The sequence below is a fragment of the Littorina saxatilis genome, linkage group LG6 (genome assembly GCF_037325665.1).
Source record: "Littorina saxatilis isolate snail1 linkage group LG6, US_GU_Lsax_2.0, whole genome shotgun sequence".
In the NCBI taxonomy this organism is placed as follows: domain Eukaryota; kingdom Metazoa; phylum Mollusca; class Gastropoda; order Littorinimorpha; family Littorinidae; genus Littorina; species Littorina saxatilis.
The window spans coordinates 26,776,845-26,800,031 of NC_090250.1; the positions used below are offsets into that span (position 1 = coordinate 26,776,845).

The following is a 23,187-nucleotide window of genomic DNA, read 5'->3' on the forward strand; positions in this document are numbered from 1 at the left end:
CGTGAAGATGTGTCTTAGGTTGTTAATGTGGTATCTGCGATACCAGACCCCTCCAATGAGAGGACACCTCCCAAGAAAGGACACCTTATACTGTCCCTTTATTACCTTGACCAAAATCTACCTCATGAAAGGTAACCTACAATGAGGGTATTCTTTTTTGCAGGTCAAAAGGTTGACCTTTTATTGCAGGTGCTTTTGTACATTATTATTTACACCTTTACTTTTTCAAAGTAAAGTCACTTTTCATAACATCTGAAGAAAAGGCAAAATCAGAGGTAAAACGGTGCACAGTTTTGTTCTGAACAAGTGCAGAAATCTTAAATGTTTTTCTTGTGTTGAAAGCCTTTTAGTGTCGTGTCAGATAGAGTTCCACTTGATAGCGCTATGACAGATGAGCAGGTAGACTGTAGCAGTTAGAGTTGTCACCAGCATCATTGGGAAACCCACTCTGCAATCAGATGATCAGTAATTTAGACAGGATATTCATACTTCACATACTGTTTTAGGCTTGAGAGAGAGAAATAGAGAGAGAGAGTGTGTGTGTGTGTGTGTGTGGTGTGTGTGTTTGGATGCATATGTATGTTGCGTCAGATCTATTATGTGCTTAAAATATAGCAATATAGTTATCCCCGACCCAACCCTCATTTAAGACCTCGATTTAAAACATTACCCCCCCCCCCCCTTTTTTTTTTAAACCTTGCTTTTTGAGATTGTCTATTCACAACCTCTTTAAATGTACTTCTATTTTTAACCCCCCCCCCCCCCCTTTTTTTTTGAGATTGTCTATTCACAACCTCTTTAAATGTACTTCTATTTTTACCCCCCCCCCCCCTTTTTTTTTAAACCTTGCTTTTTGAGATTGTCTATTCACAACCTCTTTAAATGTACTTTTTTTTTGTTAACCCCCCCCCCCCCCCCCCCTTTTTTTTTTAAACCTTGCTTTTTGAGATTGTCTATTCACAACCTCTTTAAATGTACTTCTATTTTTACCCCCCCCCCCCTTTTTTTTTTAAACCTTGCTTTTTGAGATTGTCTATTCACAACCTCTTTAAATGTACTTCTATTTTTACCCCCCCCCCCCCCCCTTTTTTTTTTTAAACATAATTTGTTTGAGGTCTTGAATGAGAGGTTCCACTGTAATACTACATTCATTACATCTAGTAAAGTATCAAATAAACAACTTGCACAAAATAACTGACTTGAAGAACTGTTTGAAGCTGATGGTGTAGCCGTGTTGTTCCGCTATCCCTGCGCACACCACATTAGCTGAAGCTCCAATCAGTGTTCCATTACCTGTGTAATGTTTGGGGAAGAAAGTGTAAGAATAACAGTATAAAAAAATTCTTCACAATTTGTTGAAGGAAAAATATTAATGAGTACATACACACACTGTTAATATCTCTTCATTTACAAACAACAAGAAGAGCAAACGCTCGATCGAGTCACTTTCGCAGTTCTGAATATTATATGAGGCATCAGATGGACAGGAAGAAATTGCTATTCACAACACAATACAGATGTAAATAATTTGATGTAAAGAATAATCCTATAAAGTTTGAATCAAATCCGATGAATAGTTTCAGAGATATGATATTTCAATTTTTTTCCTTCAAGACATACCTGTGACCTTGAAAAAGGTCAAAGGTCACCAAAGCAGACGTCAAAGTGTAGAGGTCACTGGGAGTCACGTTCACATAAAATTTGAGCCCGGTCACTTTTATAGTTTCCGAGAAAAGCCCAACGTTAAGTTGTGTGTTGCCGAACAGAAAAGGCTAGTTATCTCCCTTGTTTTTCTGATAACGTTCGTAAAAGGCTACAGATGTAAATACTTTGATGTAAAGAATAATCCTACAAAGTTTCAATCACATCCGATGAACTTTGTCAAAGATATAAAATGTCTAATTTTTCCTTTGACGCTGACCTGTGACCTTGAAAAAGGTCAAAGGTCAACGAAACCATCGTTAAAGTGTAGAGGTCATTGGAGGTCACGACTAAACAAAATATGAGCCGGATCGCTTTGATAGTTTCCGAGAAAAGTCCAACGTTAAGGTGGTGTCTACGGACGGCCGGCCGGACAGACTAACACTGACCGATTACATAGAGTCACTTTTTCTCAAGTGACTCAAAAAGACATGTTGGAACTTATTTTTCTTACCACACATGATGAGCATTACAAACTTCCTGTTAAAGTCCCTTCTTCCCAATTAGCTGCCACCCCTCCCTGATGCCCAAAATAGTATCAAATATGCCTTCAGGCATGGGAACATCTGTTTTGTCTTTTTGATTGTCTCCCTTGATGCACAACATGAACATTTGTTTTAATTGTCTCCCTTGATACACACATTCAGGCAAACTACATGTTACGTACAAACTACTTCTGAAGCTAAATTGTCTTCCTTGATTAGCTAATGTGGAGTTTAGTCTCCCTTGATGAAGAAGACATCAGAAATTATACATTACATCCCTAGACTTGCACACAAGCCGTTCAGGAAATTGAAAGTATTTTGAAATGAAAAATAAAAACATTATTGCAAACTGACCTCCCAGACAGGCCCCAAAGGCAAGCGCGATGACCAGAGGAAGCAGCTGAAGGTCAACATCAACGTCATCGCTCAGCTGTTTCAGCACTGGGATCTGTTGAGTGTAACCACATTTATAATAGTAAAACAGGAAGTGCTGGATGGTATTGTAAAAATGCTGCGGTTGTATCATAAAATCTATGCACATTAGCAGGTCTATTGACAGACACATGCATGCAAATCACCAAACATGCACACACGTTAAATTACATACATCATAGATGCAATTCAGGGCATGTGCATCTATGCAAATACATACATGAAATGTGCACACACATACTCACGCATGCACACCGACACACGCACTGGCACATACACACACTTCACTCACACACACACAGACCTAAACGGCACATAAACAAATCAACACAAGTGCCTGTATACATCAAACTCACCATAGCTGTGGTGTACAGAATGTTATCAACACACACACACACACACACACAAACGGCCACACACATACTCACTCACACACACACACACACACACACACACACCACAAAGTATACATGAAACCCACCATGGCTGTGGTGTATGGGATGTTGTCGATGAAGGAAGAGGCCAGGGCGGACACCCACACAATGATGACCACAGCGGCTGTCAGCCTGTACTCGGCGTCCACGTTGATGATCAGGTCTCGCATCTGTTCTCCGATCCACTCCATCAGATGCAGCTCGGCCAAAGCCTGGCAAATGAGTGGTTCAGGGTCACACGACTTGAAGCCCCCCTTTTTAAAAGAAATCCCCCCTCCCCCCCCACCCAATTTAAGAGAATCCCACCCAAGAGAAGCCACCCCCCTCCCCCTTTAAAAACAATCCACCACCACCACCTCCCACCCTTTCTTTCTTTATTTGGTGTTTAACGTCGTTTTCAACCACGAAGGTTATATCGCGACGGGGAAAGGGGGGGAGATGGGATAGAGCCACTTGTTAATTGTTTCTTGTTCACAAAAGCACAAATAAAAAAATTGCTCCAGGGGCTTGCAACGTAGTACAATATATGACCTTACTGGGAGAATGCAAGTTTCCAGTACAAAGGACTTAACATTTCTTACATACTGCTTGACTAAAACCTCCCACCCTTGTTGCCTTGCTTTAGATCTAAGCAGAGATAACGTTCTACGGTCAAACCCACTGAGCTCCACGTAGTCTACAGCTAAGTGTTTTGAGCGGGTCTCTTTGACACAAACAATAGAGGCAATGCCGTACTTCCATTAGAACGAAGAGAGCTCCACATAACCCAGAGCTGAGTGGTATGATCTATTCAGTTTGATAGCAACTGTTAAGGCAACACCCTACCTCCATGACTGATAATGAAGAGGGCTTCAGATAACCTAGAGATGCGTGCTGCGAGCTATAGTCACTTTGACACCAGCTTTAGAGGCAACGCCCTACCTCCATGAGAATGAAGAAAGCTTCACATAACCCAGAGCTGAGTAGTATGAACTATTCACTTTGATGCCCACTTTTGAGGCAACAACCTACCTCCATGAGAATGAAGAAAGCTTCACATAACCCAGAGCTGAGTAGTATGAACTATTCACTTTGATGCCCACTTTTGAGGCAACAACCTACCTCCATGAGAATGAAGGGAGCTTCACATAACCCAGAGCTGAGTAGTAGGAACTATTCACTTTGATGCCCACTTTTGAGGCAACAACCTACCTCCATGAGAATGAAGAGGGCGCCGAAGAAGAGCAGCGTGGACCACTCCACCCTGTGCAGGATGCTCTCCAGGTCAGACGTGTCGGCGATCACCAGCAACCACATGGCGCCCAGCACCGCAATCCACCCTGAACACAGTGCAGGGGTCCTTTCATAACATGTTAAGGTTCATATACAGTACTGTGCAACCGGTTCTGGTTATATACAGACTGGGGAACTACCGTCTTGCAAAAACTCTGAAATAGGCCAGGGTCCAGGAGGTCCCAAGGACAAGATGGGATGAAGAGGCAACGCCCCGCTGAGGGGCCCAGCGAAATTGATTTTGGGCATTTCTGAAGGGTATCAGGAGGTCTCTCAAGGCAGGGAATGTCATTATTTCCCCAGCCTGTATATATAACTGAATTGACTTTTTGTTCGTATGTAAAGATTTCCAAGTTGTGCCTATTCTGAATTTTCGTCGATTTTTTAATTAGTTTTAGTTTTTTTGTCAGGTCGATTTTGAGTGGTTGTCACGAGACCCTGGTTAAAGAAATATTTGATCCGAAGAGTGTGCCAGACAGCCTATAGTTAAGTGCCTTAAATGGCATAGAAAAGTTGAATGAAATGACATGGGAATGAATGCTTTAGTTGGGGTAGAAAAGTTGTGGCAATAGTTTTTTTTGCACAGTTTTGATTAACGACTTGAAAGAAACTGCCCATGCAACTCACCAGACAAGCAACACCAGCAAAACGATTCCAAAGTCTATAGATTGTTGAAAGAAAAACAGTCCGTTTTGTCACTCACCCAAACCGATGTGGATACTGGAGACGAATGAGTACATGAAGAAGAAGACAAGGCAAGTGAGGAGTACAAAGCCACACTTGATCAGCAGACTCATGTCCTTGATCTGGTACTGAAACACAGAAAAATGTCCCCACATATCACCATTATAGACTGACTCACGACTCCAGCAACGTTTAAATGAAGGCTTTCCCCCGAAAGCGGCGTTTGACTGCCTGAATGGCGGGGTCAAAACGGTCATACACGTAAAAATCCACTCGTGCAAAAACATGAGTGAACGTGAGAGTTTCAGCCCATGAACGAAGAAGAAGAAGAAATGAAAGGTACATCACTTTTCATGTGAGTGATCCGGCCTCTACAACCTCACACGTGTTAAACATTTTGCATGGGATAATTAAGAGCATCAATGTCATTGGACACATACCAATAATCAGCAGCTTGGCTGGTTGCTGTGGCGAGTTGACATTTTGTGATGAATGAATATCTTGAACAGTAATTGATCACTACATGCCCACTGTGCACAGAAAACACATAGGCAGTGTTCGTTTTTGGTATATGACCAAGTGGTTGGTCTTATCCCGTGAAAAGCTTGGCCAGATCTCAGACGGTGAGCTCAGAAAGGGAAGGAATGTGCCTTTACGAGACACTGATTCGATACTGTAGCACACCAAAAGTTAGTATTGTCGCTTGACAGTTCAGTTGTCAAATGTGATATATTGTGTATTTCTTAAATTATGACTTCGTATTCTGAGTTCTCTTTGTGGCGTCATCCTTACCTCTCTCTCTAGCTGACGTAATGTAGCATTGAGGTCTTTCTTGTCTGCTTTTCTGAAAACAGACAGCATGTTCACAGTTAAATTGTCATGATCACTAACTGTGTTAAAAAAAAAAAGATGATCAATAGCTGTGTTAAAGATGAGCAGGGCCTCCACTGAGAATGTACAGAATTATGCCGCTCATGAAGTTTAATCGAAAACTGTGATTTTGAATCCTGTTTCTTTGGTCACTGATTACTTATTTAAAAAGTCTGCAAGTACAAGGAACAATTATATACAGAATCAGAATCAGAATCAGAATTCAGTATTGTCATTAAAGCACAGAGCCTATTGACACATACAAGATACATAAGTACAGGAAAAACAGCAATATAACATAACATACATGTAATACAAAACCAAGTGGAACAGGGTGAACAAAGAGGACCTGAAGATGAGCATAAGTTATTGAGGACAGTCGGAAGACGCATTGCATCTGCGTAGTTGAAAACAATCGTACACATATTTTGCCAATTGCCTTTGGATGTCGCTGTCAGTAAACAAAGAACTGACTCTTATTTCATCACTGCCGGTGGAAGTATTCGGTAATAACTGTTGCCTGAGATGAGCTTCTTCTTCTTCTTCGTCGTTCACTTCATTTTGTGATTTGCGTGATGCAGCGCTTTTTGGCACCCAGGGGGTCCCGCATCTCCGACTTCGCGGCCTTGGACGTTGGTCAGGGGTCCCTCCCCTAGACCAATTGCCTTCCTGGGCTGTTGAGCTTGGTCTACCCGTGGTTCTATTTCGGAGTTTTCCTTCTCCTAGACTGGTTACCTGCCAGGGTTGACGAGTCCAGTCTACCCGTTTGGAGGTTGCTGAGATGACCGCTTGTGTCCTTGGGCCTCTGTGCCGTCACACCGGTACTATCCAGCACACCTCCGTCTTCATCAGAGCCCCGTTAGCCAGCAACCAACCTGTCCGTCAAGGGAGAGCCCTACCAGTATACTTCTCACAATGAAAAATCACCCCCATGTTTTAGGGACAGTGAGATTTCAGCGATTTTCTTCCGACGGCATAGCTTGGTTCTGTTTCACCACCATACCACGATGAGGAGGGGATGGTCTTTATGGTGGCCTGAGATGAGCATACATTGTACACGAATCAAGGAAGTGAAGTTCATCCTCCACCACTCCACAGTTTCTGCATAGTCTTTCCTCCCTTGGTGTTCCCGTGTATCTGCCCTTTTTGATTTCTAAGTCATGGGCACTTATACGTAGTTTGCTCATAGCCTGTCTGTGTTCTTGTGTTGGCAAACGATAGGGTTGTAGAGAGTAGTCGTGTGACACTCCCTTGTAAAACTGTAGTTTGGAGGAGTTTCCTTCTTTTTTTGTCCTCCAGAGCCTGACAAATTGAGTTTCTACATGTTTTGTTAGCGCGTGTTTCAGTCTTGCCGGGTGTATTGTGCTTTGGTTTTGCCACACGTGTTTGAAGCCTGAGGAAGTCAGGAAGTTACGTACAAATAAGAGCCATTTATTTTCCTCTTTATGTTCTTGTGAGAGAAGGCTTGAGTAGGTTTGCCTAAGAAGCCCATGTTGGTCAGATTCCATGATGTGTAACCAAAATGATATGATCTGTCCCAATATTTTTGTGCTGATCGGAAATCTGCCCAATTCAGCCAGTACTGGGAAATTCATTGATTTTCTGTGTAGCCTACTCCTAAAGGTTGCTTGCAGAATTTCATGTGTACGTTTTCATGCGGAAGGACAGTCGTTATACATTTTTCAAGGAGATTATTCTCAAGGTTCTGCGTGTCCTTTAGGTTTATATCTTTGCAGTAAGGGAGTCAAATTTCAGAGCCAAAGGTCAGAATAGGTGCAACTAGTGTATCAAAGAGTTTCGCTCTCTATACATGTATACTGTTCAATCACCACTCTCGTCAAAAGCCTAGAGGAATCTCTTGCCAACGGCCTTTCAAGACAGGAATTATAAAATGATGGTTAACCCGAAGACACTTTCAGAGAACGGTCTTAGTGGAAAAGAATGAAAGTACTGAACACGGTAGAGATCACAAACGTTGACTGCAGTTTACGGTGTACATCATCAGTATTAGTTTTTCTCTGTTGTTTTCAAGTAATAGTGAAGATGAATTCCAGAACCCTCTTTCAATGGAGAGCTGTTTTTTTCTCTCATGGAATTTGTATTCATAATAAAACTTCAACTTGCAAATCAATTCAAGAGACCTCTTTCGGTGAATAGTTTTGTTCTTTAGGTTCTCCAGTTCAACTGCCTTCTGCAAGAAGAGCGCCCTCATCAGAGTTTCCTCCCGCGTCACCACCACCAGACGGGACGCAGCGCGGCGCCAAATCTGGATCTCGTGGTTCAGCTCTGTTGGAAGTCAATGTAATCTTTAAGCGAATTAGGCAAGCAAACAAGCAGTCAAATACACAGGTAACCAAGCAATTAATCTGGTGATCTGGCGGCAATCAAGCCACCCTTTCGTCCTTCCGACAATTTGAATTTAGTAAATCATCCGTCCATTCACTCAATCATGTCTACCCATGCAGGCATATGATCCATTTATCCATTACGCGTACAGCCCCCAACTCCATCCACATAACCCTAACCCTCCGCCAAGCAACCCTCCGCTCTCTAGAAAACAAGTCGCATTAAGCAATATCATTCAGTCAACCTGTCGGCCCAGAAGAATGAAATTGGAGAAACTTTCAGGAGAAAAAAACCAAAAAATGCCAAAAAACATAACATATCTATATATATTGGATTCAGAAAATAATAAAGGACATGTATCTGTTATTGCGATTTTAATGTGAGGTAAAAAGTATAACTAGCAAATTAATTAATTAATGTAAAGCTTTCGGAAGCTGAAATGCAATCTAATAGTCCGGACTGAGTCAAAGAATGATTAACATTTCAATGAATTTGATTGAAAAATGCGGCCGCCAGAGTCAGTGCCGCCTCAAGTTTGAAACAAGTCGCGTAAGGCGAAAATACAACATTTAGTCAAGTAGCTGTCGAACTCACAGAATGAAACTGAACGCAATGCAACGCAGCAAGACCGTATACTCGTAGCATCGTCAGTCCACCGCGCACGGCAAAGGCAGTGAAATTGACAAGAAGAGCGGGGTAGTACTTGCGCTGAGAAGGATAGCACGCTTTTCTGTACCTCTCTTTGTTTTAACTTTCTGAGCGTGTTTTTAATCCAAACATATCATATCTATATGTTTTTGGAATCAGGAACCGACAAGGAATAAGATGAAGGTGCTTTTAAATTGATTTGGACAATTTAATTTTGATAATAATTTTTATATATTTAATTTTCAGAGCTTTTTTTTAATCCGAATATAACATATTTATATGTTTTTGGAATCAGCAAATGATGGAGAATAAGATGAACGTAAATTTGGATCGTTTTAGAAAAAAATATTTTTTTTACAATTTTCAGATTTTTAATGACCAAAGTCATTAATTAATTTTTAAGCCACCAAGCTGAAATGCAATAGCGAACTCCGGGCTTCGTCGAAGACTACTTGACCAAAATTTCAACCAATTTGGTTGAAAAATGAGAGCGTGACAGTGCCGCCTCAACTTTCACGAAAAGCCGGATATGACGTCATCAAAGACATTTATCAAAAAAAGAAAAAAAAACGTTCGGGGATATCATACCCAGGAACTCTCATGTCAAATTTCATAAAGATCGGTCCAGTAGTTTGGTCTGAATCGCTCTACACGCACGCACACACGCACGCACACACGCACGCACACACGCACACACACACACATACACACATACGATTCCCCCTCGATGTTAAAACATTTAGTCAAAACTTGACTAAATGTAAAAAAAGTCGGATATGACGTTATCAAACGATTTTGTCCACAAAATGATGGGGTCTGACCAGTAATGTTCTGGGAATCGCTCTAAACATATACGCACACACGCACGTACACGCACACAAACACTCCACACCCACACATGTTAACATACCCGCAATTTCAGGAGGATCAGGGTTAGAGAGCTGTTCCATGTTTCTGTAGTAGAAGCGCAAGAAACCATAGGCAACGAAGGTGATGAGAATGATTCCAATTACCATGTGAGCCGTGAACACGGTGAAGGTTATTCCCTGAACAACAAAACACAAAACGAGTCAAATCTTTTAAGGCGGTCCTTCATGAGCCTGAAGTCGACTTCGCGAAGACTTTGCGAAGTCTATTTACCGAAAACTCAGTGCTAAACTCAGTGCTAAAGCTTCGTGCTGCCAGCTTCGCGAAGTATACTTTGTGTAGTCGACTTGGCCCAGTTGAGGACAGGCTTTACCATTCACTTTAGCACAGGTCTAGTAAATTCATAAGTTCACACAAAAAACATGACAATCGCGGTTCCTCCTTAAGTTGCATTAACACATTTAATGTTGATACAAAAAGTTAATTTAAAGCAGCCGTGACCTAATGACGTCATATCTGTTGTAGGGAGGTTAAAAAATTTAAAAAAACAACCAATGACGTTAACAGTACTTTTGCCCTTTGTGATGTCAGTGGTAGTAATTCCGGTTGTGTCAACCACAAGCTTCCTTATTATAAAACGACAGGTTTTGTTCTGCTTATTTTGTCAATAGGTGATGTTAATACTATCCTCCTCAATCAGCAGCCTTCCAATGATACTTTCGCTCGTCCATCTTTTAACTTCCCAGCTCCAAATTTATCAAAATAGAAAGTGACCTGAAGGATTTTCAGTCATCTCATTTTCTTCTCTTTCAGGCGAAAAAGCGTACGCACATGTGTTTCCTCCATCTTACGCCTCTCTGACATTTATTTGATTTGCCTTTCTTTCTCCCGCATCTAACTTTCTGTAAATGATTATATACGTTACCTTTTCACGCACAGCCTAGCGGTGACCTTATGAGTAATTTTTTCTCGCTGATATGAGGAAATCTCCGAGACAAGCTTCGTTCTAGAAATCTGTATCGGGTTCTGAGAGACATAGAAGAGAAGCTACAGAATGTTTACGTGACGCTATTAATCGCATTATAACGTCTTCTCGAACTTCGTTTAGCTGTTGACGTCAGAGGTTTTCCTTTGGAAGAGGGCGTCAAGAAGAGATATATATATATATGTTGGTTTGTTTAATCGGTGTCGTTTGTCTTTAACATGCACATACATTCAAGCCACTGCCTTACGTCACTTTCCAGCTGGCCGACTATGATGACGTTGGGCGGGTCCCCGATAGCAGTGGCGGTACCACCGATGTTGGAGAAGAGAACCTCAGCGATGAGAATCACACGAGGTTCCAGGTTCAAAACTTCACACAGTCTGGTGGGTAAAAAAAAAGTAGAAAAGGAAGAACAGATTCAATTCAATATTGATGGTTTGATATTGGCGTGACTGGATATGTAAATGATTATGAGGGATGTGCAGTGGGTCAGTGAGTACAGTCAGTCAGTTAATCCGTACAGTCAATCAGTCAGTCTGTGCCTATGTACGCGTGCATATTATGAGGGAACATTTTATCCCCGAGTACGCTAGTACTAGGGCTCAGCAGACTTTAATTGTGTGTCTGTCTGTCTCCACTTAACAGCTTATTGCTGGGAAACTACTGGGCGCAGTTCGTTCAAAAGTTGATACACTAACTTGATAATAGGTCCGATTGATCGTATTAAAACTTCATAATGTTACCTGGGACCTAAATGCGAAATAAACCACAAAAACGACTTGGCCGTAGGAGGAGTTCACACCGGCGGGGCAACACACAGCCATTGACCTGATCCGAACGCATCACACACTGACGAGAAAAGCCGAACGCGTCACACACTGACGAGAAATATAGCTCATAAAAAGCATGCGAGACGATTTGCGAGGCTTTGCGCGTTGTGTGTTTGAATAATTTGATTTGTTGTGTACCCCATTTTCTACCAAGCGTTGGTTGCTCGGTCGCGACTGCGGTGGTTTAGAGGTCGCGATTTTGTGTTTTGATTCTTATCATATTAATTTGTATTTTTTCTTATGGTTTCCTTTGTTTACATATGTTTCAGACTTTTACCTTCACTTTACATTAAAGAATTTGGTAAAACTACCTGGGGCGTGATAAATGCAAGAATCCGCGAGCCAGGACAGTAAAAGAACTTCGTGGGCCACCAGTTCACCAGTTATGAAGAGGGTCGGCAGTATATTTTTCACTGTGATCAAATAAAAGAGAAAGGCCAGTCACCACGCACATCCTCGGCTCGCATGCAATGTACTTATATAGCAAAGGGAATGCCTGTAGCCTAATTCACACAGAGCAATCACTTGGTCTTAAACGTGCACAAGACAAAAACTTTCATACTGGGGGAGCGAGCCAGTCTGAAGAGTACTCGGGTCCAGCGCGAGCGTTTTTTATTTAAAAACATGTTTCAGAAAAGCAAAACGGTTCATCTTTAGCCTAATTCACCCACCTGAATAGCCACCAGGAATATGCTTGGACCGAAAGGCTATTACAAATATCACATTTTGTACAACTAATACATAAGAAGGACAGCACGGAGACGAAGGAATTGTCACACACAAAAAGTAGGTGATAAGGTGACGTCAAATTCATGACGCTTACCTGATCGTGACAGGGGCCAACAGCAGAATGGTGGTGACGTTATCAAGGAAAGCTGACACCACGGCACTGAAGATGCACAGCAACGTCACAAGAGGCCATACCTTGCCCTCTGCTAGCTGGTAGGCCTGTAACGTCATCAATGACAATCAGTTAATGACGACATATACAGAGATAACTTTGCGCTCTCTAACACAGCAATGTCACAAGGGGCCACACCTTGTCCTCTGTTAGTTGGTAGGCCTGTGACATCATCAATGACAATCAGTTTAATGACGACATATAAATCAGGTAACACCGTTTCCGCTGTCTAACACAGCGACGTCACAAAGGGTCACACCTTGCCTTCTGTTAGCTGTGTGCCTGTGACGTCATAAATGCAAATAGTTAATGATGTTATATGAATGAGGTAACACTTGACTTTGAGCCCTTTAACAGCAGGGCATCTGCTTGTTATTTTGATTGATCGATTCAAGGAATATCAATACCCACAACAGATCAAACCCAAGGCAAGAAAACGTTTTCAGAAATCATGTCATCCACAAAAACTAGCTATTGCTATTACGCGAAAGACAGCAAAATCATGGAAACAATTCTTGACCATAACGTAAGATGCAGCATTAAGAAACTTCTTCTTCTGCTTTCATGGGCTGAAACTCCCACGTACACTAGTGGGTTTTAACGTATGTGACCAATTTATACCGTCCCGCCATTTAGGCATCTATATACTCCGATTTCAGGGGATACAGAAACACGTCGGTACCTTACCTTGAGAGCAGAGAAGTCGAAAATGCCCGTGTCTGACACCACCGCCACGATGATCATCATCCCGAACAGCAGCATGAGTGTCTCCATCTCCATCCACCCGATGATCGTCTCCGTGCTCGGTCTCTGCAATCATCATCATCGTTGTCGTCGTCGTCGATCGTCAATTATCATCATCATCATCATCATCAATCATCATCATCAATCAATCATCAATCATCGTCAATCGTCGTCATCATCATCATCATCATCATCACCATCATCACACTGTCGTCGTCATCATCATCATCATCATGGTCATTATCGTCATCGTCATCGTCAGTCTGAAAAGCACCATAAGTGTTTATATCTTCGTTTCACCATCATCACCATGATTCAGGTGTTTCTTCTCCGTGTACTGAAGTACACGTCTTAACTGAAGCAGAGGGAGTCTTGAAATGTGCAGACAGTATAAACATACAATCTGAAAAAAGCAAGGTGTTTGGATTCGGGAGGGGTGTGTGTGTGTGTGTCTTAAATAGGGGGTTCTTAAAACAGATCCCCATTGTATTTTCAGAATTCGAGTCTCACGTGCTCACCTGATTGATAGCAGAAAGAACAGCTATCGCCGCCAGAGCTCCAAGCATGGCCGCTAGAGTCCTGTGCACTAGCTGCAACACCAAAGTATCAAATGCATGTATGAACAGAAATACAGACAAGCAGACACGCACGAACAAAACAGACGTACAGACAGACACACACACATACTCAGACACCCGCACGTACGCACACGGTAAAATAGGACGAAAAATAGACGGGAACAGATTTCTGATCCCCTTGTCGCCTCCTCTTTCTTCATCTTCACCCCCTTCCAGAACACCCTCCCCCACCTTCCCTTCCTAGATATCGTGGTATAGGTTATATAAACCAGTTTTACCGAAAAGGCGAAAAGAAACGATCTTGAAAAACGATCTTGCAAAAAACGTTAACTGTATCAAGGCAATTAATCATATAGCATAGGCCTATAGCATATAGCATACACTTCATTTTCATAAGAATGAGTGTTAGATGAAATCAATTCCAGTCGGACTGACTGGCTGATGATTTCTCAGCCGGTTGTCCGGTATCTTCACATTGAAAACGGTAAAATACCGGACATTTCTAGTAAGCGATGATCATAAATGTTTTTTAACGCCCTTACGGTTAAACCGTCAAGGGCATATTCCCGTTTGGTGAGCGCAAACACGGCACCCCATTAACTTACTAACCACCCACCCCTTCATCATCCTGCAAAGCATCACCTCAAAGATGATGAGCACGTAGACGAAGCAGAGGATGAGTGCAGCATACACGATCTCGTGGTCCAGCTGCGTGCTGAGCTGATGCACGCTGTACACCAGTGGCACCGCCTCCTCCGACCCAGTTCGCACAGTGATGTTGCAGTCACTGGCTTGGCTAGACAAAATCAAACAAAAAAGCATTTTAAGACCCCTGTAGGACCTTGCTTTGCCAGCATTTCTCTGAGTGTGTGTGTGTGTGTGTGTGAGAGAGAGAGAGAGAGAGAGAGAGAGAGAGAGAGAGAGAGAGAGAGAGAGAGAGAGAGAGAGGGAGAGAGACAGAGACAGAGACAGAGATGAGACATAGAGCTCTTTTTACGTTCTCACCTAGAACATCGGAACTCATGGTGAAACGTGGCAAGTTGACCTGAGGGCATGTTCTGCAGGGCTGTCCGGTTCACCCGCAGAAGCCACTGTGCAAAGATGGTACTGTGAGATTGCACTCTCAGTCAATCCATCCATCTGACAGTCCATTCTTCCATCCATCAAACAGTCTGTCTCTCACTTCGTCCACCAGTTACCAAGTTATAGCGACCAATAACCAAAATTGTGTCTTTGATAGTGTTGATAAATAGGCTAATAGCTCACCAGTTCAAGCCTTGCTTTCTTTGTCCGCAAAATATCAGACCTATCTTAGATAGACTCACACATGCACACATACACTACGAGGCGCACCGTACGCGCATACACGCACACACACACTCCACTTGCATGAATAGATACACACACACACACACACACATACACACACACACACACACACACACACACACACACGCATGAACACACACACACACACACACACTACACTCTACATACACATACACACACGCACGCACACACAGACACAACCCCCCCCCCGACACACACACACACACAACAGCCCAGACTCTATACTCAGTCTCATTACCCCTGAGTCGTTGACCTTTGCCGAGCTGATCTTGACCTCAATGTCCAGGCTGTTATTGGTGTTACTGGTGTTCTTCTCCGACAGCGGGCCGATCAGGTTCAACTGCAGGATGGGGTAGTCGTTGTCGTAACTCTTGCTGTAGATCACTGCACAAAGACACCCACAGACAGACATGTATTCTCAATCTCAGACAAAAACGTACGCTCATTTAACCATCCACACGCAGTGACACGCTTAAAACTTTGGAAATTGACCCTGAACATAGGCTTACCAACAGATTATCCATCTGATTTTCTATCTTAACATTCTTCTTTCACTCCTCCCTCTCTGTCTCTTTCACACACACACACACACACACACACACACAAAAACACACACACACACACACACACACACACACACACACACACACACACACACACTCACAGCGGAAAACATTACCTTGACCTTGAGAAATGACCACTGACCTTGCGGTGTTACTCTAGCGATGACCTCATGAAGGTCTTCTTCTTGTTCTGGATATTTCACGACCGTTGCCTGACAAAAGATGAAATCAATCTTTTTCAGCCTCAAAATGCAAGGAACAACGATAACTCAGTTATTATGAAAAGTTTTCCAAAACTGCTCCATCTTGTAAAGCTGATATTTGACCCGATCTTCCCCCGAAATCGGCGTATGCTGCCTGAATGGCGGGGTCAAAACGGCCATACACGTACAAATCCACTCGTGCTAAAAACATGAGTGAACGTGGGAGTTTAAGCCCATGAACGAAGAAGAAAAAGATCTTCAGTTTGACACTACTAAAATTAAAATACACCAAAGAGCAGTCTTTCCTAATTCTCATTGATGATGATGATAATAAAGATGATGATGATGATGATGATGATGTAGACTAAGAGTGAGAATAGTTTATTTTTTAACAGAAACTATGTAAATAACGCTAGTGGTTATGCAGCAATGCAAGACTATTGTAGGTGTAACGAGGATATGAAATAATATGGATGATGAAAACACCACAACCGATGATAATGATGATGATGATGATGATGATGATGATGATGATGATGATGATGATGATGATGATCAGGGGCGGATCAGTTGCTTTGTAAGGGGGGAGGGCACTTTGAATCGAAAGTGAATGTGATGGGCGCGAAGCGCCCGAATTTGCTAGGGGGGTCCGGGGGCATGCCCCCCCCGGAAATTTTTTTTGCCCAAAGAAGCAAAATGGTGCCATCTGGTGCCATTTGAACTTAGAAATGGTCATAGAATCAGCATAGAAAATTTTTTTCTTCTTCTTCTTTTTTTTTCTTTTTTTTTCGGGGGGGGGGGGGGGGGCACGTGCCCCCTGTGCCCCCCCCCTCGTCCGCCCCTGATGATGATAATGATGATGATGATGATGATGATGATGATGATGATGATGGTGACGACGACGACGACGATGATGTCAACGACAAAATAAAACCCCAAGCGCTGATTACTACAACAACTAAATTCTACAGACACATAATAATTCAGTCTACTCACACAGCACAGGACCGTGATTCCGAACAGGATTATAATCTTGATTGTCTGTAGCCAGTAGGCCCCTCCTTTCTTTATGGCAGTGTCAAAGATGATCGTGCTGAGACTGCTCAAAGATCCACCGTCACTTCTTGAGCTGTGCGAGAAGGCTTCCATGAGCACAGCAGAGCTACAAAGGATTGCCAGAAAATCTGCCATGTTTGCAAAATGGCGGCAAAAAAGCGAAAGTCGCTGTAACGAAGGGAGCTAACTGGCTTGGTCACTTGACTGTGTCTACTGTGCAGTGTGTGTGCACATTTTACTTTCAGTAAAAAAACCATCTGCTTCTTATCTAAAAATGTCACGGTTATTGAAAAATAAAATTCAATAACATTTGCGAAATGGTTTTGTATTATTTACTGACTGGCTAACTCACTGTCAATCACGGAGCAATTGACTGATTTGTCGATTGATTGAAAGGAAAACAGATTAAGGGAGACAAGAACACCACAACAACAAAATATTCATAGTTACCACCATCACCAATAACAACAAGAACAACGACAACAAGAACACAAACGAAAAGAACCCAGTAGCAGCAGTATTGACAAACAAACAAACAAACAAACAAACAAACAAAAGTAACTTACTCTTCAGGATCTCGAAGGTTTTTACAGATGAGCGGTGCACTTTCCCCGGCCGCAAAGACGTCATCGTCAGTCAGCGGTGACATAGGTGACGTGGGAGAAGACAGGAATGACGTAGAAGAGGGCAAACGGGAAGGGGTCTGACGGGGTTTCATCATCTCAGAGGTAGCGGAGGGTCCCCTGGACCGTGACGGGTTGATATGAAGACCCATTGGCTCCCCCGCCCGTTTGGTTGGGGAGGCGGACAGAAGATGATCCGAGGAAGACATGATGGTTGTGACCGAAGAGGTCGAGGCAATTGGTGACTGTAGATTTTCAAACCGCACAGGGAAAAAGTCAGAAGAGGCTTCCTTTTGAAACCTTGAAGTGACGAGAAGGTGTCTTGGATGTTCTGTCACGCTTCATAGAGGCCGAAAGATCTTTGCTTCAGTCAGAGATCAGTGCCGGATTGTAGATCTTTTGGAGACTCTGTGATCAGACTTAGGTACAGACAAAAACTGGGTCTTTTTCAACGAGGGTGTGGAGAAGCCAGAAGAGGTTTTCTTTCAACCTCAAACTAATGAGAAGGTAGTGAGAATCTCTAGGATATTCTGCGACTTCATTGAAACTGACTGAAGGGTCTCTCGATCGTTCAGTCAAAGATGAGTGGAGATGGCTCTGTAATGCTACCCGATACCACTCGATCAATGTAATTCAATTCCTTTGGTAGATAATGACCGGATGGTTCAGTTATAACAAGACAGCTTCAAAAAATGAAGTCGTCTTCTTTAGTGCCGAGCAGTCTGGAGAGGCATGAGCCACTGGATGGTTGTTGTTGGTTATGTGGCTGTGGAAGGTTTTTCACGCTACCACAGAGATGTAGATGTCTGCTACCGGTATGCTCGATGGGGATTCATGTTAGCTGAATGACGTCAAGACTTTCTTCCTGGGAGATAAGGGTTAAAGTTAGAATAAGATACTATTACGATTGTTAATTAAAAGATGTAGGTGACTATCTAGCTTGTCGAGTCCTCTGTGTGTGTGTGTGTGTGTGTGTGTGTGTGTGTGTGTGTGTGTGTGTGTGTGTGTGCATGCGTGCGTGCGTGCCAGTGCGAGCTTATGTGTGTGAATGTGGGTGTGTGTGTGACTGTGTGTGTATGTGTGTGTGTGTACATGAATGCGTGGGTGCGTGCGAGCTTATGTGTGTGTGTGTGTGTGTGTGTGTGTGTGTGTGTGTGTGTGTGTGTGTGCGTGAGAGAGAGAGAGAGAGAGTGAAGTGAAGGAAGAATTTAAGATAGAGAAAATGTGTGTGCATACGTGCGTGCATGCGTTCGTGCGTGCGTATGTGTGTGTGTGTGTGTGTGTGTGTGTGTGTGTGTGTGTGTGTGTGTGTGTGTGTGTGTGTTTGTCTCACTGTCTTTCTGTCTGTCTCACTGTCTTTCTGTATGTATCTGCGCGTGTATGAGTGAATGAATGAATGCGTTTAAATCAGAAAGGAAGATGCGTGAGCGTGTATAGTCTCTACTCATTTTGCTTTTGAATCATTCCATTACACTTTTCTTTGTGTCTACTGGTCATGACGGCGAGTCTTTTAGGTGGCGGTTGTGGTGGTGGTCGTAAAGATTGTCGGAGAAATTTTATCAAGGAAGTTGATTACTTAATGACAGATAGCATCATGCATGAAGAAGTTCAAAATATTTTTTGAAAAATTGATTACACGCGTCAGCAGACTAAATAGGTCGGTCTCTACCTTTTCTTTTTTCTTTTTTTTAACTGAAGGCGTGATAGTGATTCATGTACCAAGTCAGGTGTCTCGATAATTATGCTATCAGCTATTTTCATTGCAAATCTTTACCTTGCACCCAGTACTTATGTCCCGCTACAGGACTGACATTTGTTTACATGCGATGTATTTAGAGCTGACATATATTCTGTTTTAAGGCCAACTAAAGTTTATTATTTACTCACACATACGTAGTAAGCTAGCAGTAGTTTTTGCTGATATTACTATCCTGCTGGAAAATCCAGAAATGTTGTCTCTACTAAGAAAATAGCCATTGAGTTTATATGAAGTCTGTCATTTTCAAGTTCGATTGTCACATTGTAAATGCACCTTTATGAGAAAGGCAATTTGTTGTATATAGAAATATAAACTGCAAACTGAACTGTTCACAACCATTATCTTAACACAATGACGCATTTCAGAGAGAAATCAATTAAACAAGTGGGGATCCGTAAGACAAACATGTTTTTAAAGTTGTAACGGATTTGTCACACATTATTTTAGCACTAGGGCGAATTTCACATACATAAACAGACGAAACAAATGGGTGATTACTAAAAATAACCTTTTGTTGAGGTTGTCGATGAATTTTCACACATTAGTTTAGCACTCTGGTGACTGAATTTGACAGAGAGAAATTGATTACAGAAATAGAGGATCAGTGAAGAGGGCCCCAAAGGGGGGGGGGGGGGGGGGTATCATCACGATCACGGGAAGGGAAATTTTAGTTTTCACGATCACAGTTACCTTGATTTTTGTCAATGATCACCGCAGTCAATGATGAAAACAAATGACGATCACGATCACGAGACTTGATTTTTTTGTCATCACGGATCACGGGCAAAGTCCCATCACGATCACAGAAATGGAAATTTCGGCAATCACGGTCACAGAAAGGTCAAAAACGCCAATCACGATCACGATTTTAAACCCTTTGGGGCCCTCAGTGAAAATAAGGTGTTGTTGAGGTTATAACAGATTTGTCACTCACTATTTCAGTACTAGGACACATTGGACAGAGAAATCGATGACAGGAATTTGGCAATCCTGAAAGTAATTTGTTGTTGATGCTGTCACAGATTTGATACACATTAGTGTAGTACTAGGACACATTTGACAGAGAAATCGATTACAGAAATTTGGAATCAATGAAACCAATCTGTTGTTGTTGTCACACATTATTTCAGCACTAGGACAGGTTTGACAGATTTCAGAAAGTGGGGATCAGTGTAACGAACCTGTTGGGAAAATTGTCACCAAGTAATACTTTTTTTTTTAGCGCAAAGGACACATTTCCCAGAGAGAAATCGATTAAAAAATTGTCACAGATTCTTTACACATCATTTGAGCACAAGAACAAATTCCACAGAGATAAGTCCATTAAAAGAGTGTGTGTGTTGGGGGGGAGGGGGGAAGAAATTAACCTGTTCTTGTAGCTGTCATTGATTTTTATGTTTAAAAACTGGGAAACAGTAAAAGTAACTTGAAAATAAAGTTGTTACATAGTTGTCATAGAGACAGAAATTGATTGAAAATAACAAGAGATCAGTCAAACATACCTGACTGAAGTCGACACAGATTTGTCACTCATAATTTTAGAACTCGAATTTTGTTTACAAAGAGAAACCGATAAAAAGTGTTTTTCTTAATGATCATTGAAACTAACCTGTTCTTGACTTTAACGCGGACGTGCGTAACACATAGGCAAAGTATCCAGAGTGCTTAAAGTTACATCACATCACCTGCGTAGTGCATACACCTGTGTCCTACCCTTGGGTTCACCACTTGATTACATTCAATTCCTATCATTTTTTTTAAAATTTTTTTATCTAGCACAGGCGCATGCTGATGGTGCTGTTTTGCTGTTTTCTTAATTGATTGATTGATTGATTGATAGTTTAGAATTTATCAGCATATATTCGTGAGTGCTCATTTTTGAAACTGTCCAATTGTTTATCAAAAGAGGCGCGCGCGCGTTTGTGTGTGTGTGTGTGTGTGTGTGTGTGTGTGTGTGTGTGTGTGTGTGTGTGTTCGTGTGTGTTTGTGTGTGTGTGTGTTCGTGTGTGTGTATGTGTGTGTGTATGTGCTGTGTGTGTATGTGCTGTGTGTGTGTGTGTGTGTGTGTGTGTGTGTGTGTGTGTGTGTGTGTGTGTGTGTATTTGTGTGTTGTGCTGAATTTGATTGTTTTATGTGTACTTGATTGTTTTTTGTGTTTGTTTTTTAATTGTCGTTATGTTTATGTTTTTATTAGAAATGTATTTTATCATTTTGCTTCTCTGCCCATTACTTTATTTTAATCCTTCATAAAATTACTATTTATCTCTATCGAGTGCCTTTGTCTCGTTAATGAACACATGCACTTGGTCAACAGATGAACAGAAAGTGTGACGGCATATGATAACCGATCACGAGACAACGGCAGGGTATAAACACACGCCTGATAAACATATTTTTTACCCGTTCATCGTACACATTTTCCACACTGCTGTGTCACGTGGTTATCTCCAAGTCACTGGCTTACAAGTACAGTGGAACCCCCCTTTTAAGACCCCCCAGTTTAAGACTCCCTCCCTTTTGAGACCTTGTTTTCTCAGACTGTCTGTTCATAACCTCACTAAATGTACCCCCATTTTAAGACCCCCACCTTTTTAAGACCTGATTTTCTCAATTTTTTGGAGGTCTTAAAAGGGGGGTTCCACTGTAAATGTACCTGCTGTTTTCGCCTCTTGCCCACCTGTTACTTTGACTACAGTGGAACCCTCCTTTTAAGACCTTCAAAAACACTGCTCGTCGACTGTCTTGTGTGGTTATCTCCAAGTCATTGGCTATCGTGTACCTGACTGTAATATGACCTGGCTGTTTTCACCTAGCTGTTGCCTACCTGTTACTTTGACTACAGTGGAACTCTTCTTTTAAGGCATTCAAAAATCTCCAAAAAAATCTTGAAATGGTGGTACATTTACAGCAGCTGTGAACAGAAAACCTGAAAAAGGAAGGTCTTAAGGGGGGGGGGGGGGGGGTCTTCTCTCTTCTGGGGGTGGAGTTGTTCAAAGTCACGAGGTCTTAAAAGGGGGTTTTAGTGTTAATGACTTTTATCAAACCTACTACAGGTGCAACGGACAGTCTCCCAATGGATAACTGCTAATAATGCATTGCAGTGATCAATTCCTGAGGAGAAAAAAAAAGTTATGCAGTTCACCTAGTCATAGTTTTCACAACTTGAATAAGAAATGGTTGCGCCACTGTTGAGCTATTTGTTGTCAAACTATTTGTATCTAATTATACCATTATGTTTAAAGACACAGTCCTTCTTGTCAACAAGATTCGAGTGAGGCTTTAGCGTGAGGTGAGACCATCCCGCCACTTGGACACATACCCACAATCATCATCTTGACTGCTTTCAATCAAGAGTGACATTTTGTTAAGCGAATTAATTGTGCTGATTGACAGTAGTGTCAGAATCAAAAGAGAGCCTGAATGGTCTATTATTGGAACGTTTAGTTTAAAGGTACTGAACTTGTCAAATCCAGGTGCACGGAGCCCCTGGGGCTTTTAGTCATACCTCAGGCAGCTATCCGTTAGAAGAACTGTACCAAGTTTCATTGACTTGCACCCAAAGAGTCAAGAACTGCGATTTTTTTTACGAATTAATTTCGTACTCGGACCCGGCTGGTCTTGGCGGTGTGCTCTCTCGCCGCCCCGTCCCTGCACTCACTGCTCCATCTACATTTGAATTTCGTTCCGATGCCAGACTTGTCGATTTTACAGACGAGGGATGTCGGGTTGTTGCGATAGGCTACCCTCGGAAGATGACACTGCACTTCTGCTGAGTCACTTCGACGGTGTTCAAAGCTGTCCCGAGCCGCTAACGGACGCAGCCCACTACCTACTATGCCCCGTACTAACGACTTTG

The 23,187-nt window shown here is 42.3% G+C and overlaps 1 protein-coding gene across 2 annotated transcripts; it reads right to left on the bottom strand.

Annotated features, from left to right (window-relative positions):
• Positions 1-164: 164 nt before the first annotated feature.
• On the bottom strand, positions 165-21,042 carry LOC138968856 (P protein-like). Of its 2 annotated transcripts, none has more exons than XM_070341522.1 (20): positions 20,941-21,042; positions 17,516-18,437; positions 16,890-17,022; positions 15,833-15,902; positions 15,366-15,511; positions 14,783-14,868; positions 14,420-14,573; positions 13,718-13,789; positions 13,143-13,265; positions 12,378-12,502; positions 10,972-11,104; positions 9,783-9,918; positions 8,020-8,164; positions 5,801-5,852; positions 5,028-5,136; positions 4,244-4,371; positions 3,100-3,264; positions 2,541-2,634; positions 1,200-1,293; positions 165-448 (listed from the first exon to the last, which is right to left on the bottom strand). In XM_070341522.1, exons 2-20 carry the CDS (start codon positions 17,779-17,781, stop codon positions 358-360), a joined length of 2,322 nt encoding a protein of 773 aa, XP_070197623.1. In that variant the 5' UTR covers positions 17,782-18,437; positions 20,941-21,042; the 3' UTR covers positions 165-357. The 2 variants fall into 2 exon arrangements, with proteins under 2 accessions (XP_070197623.1, XP_070197622.1); XM_070341521.1 differs by having other exon boundaries at positions 16,890-17,055; positions 20,941-21,041.
• Positions 21,043-23,187: the final 2,145 nt, after the last annotated feature.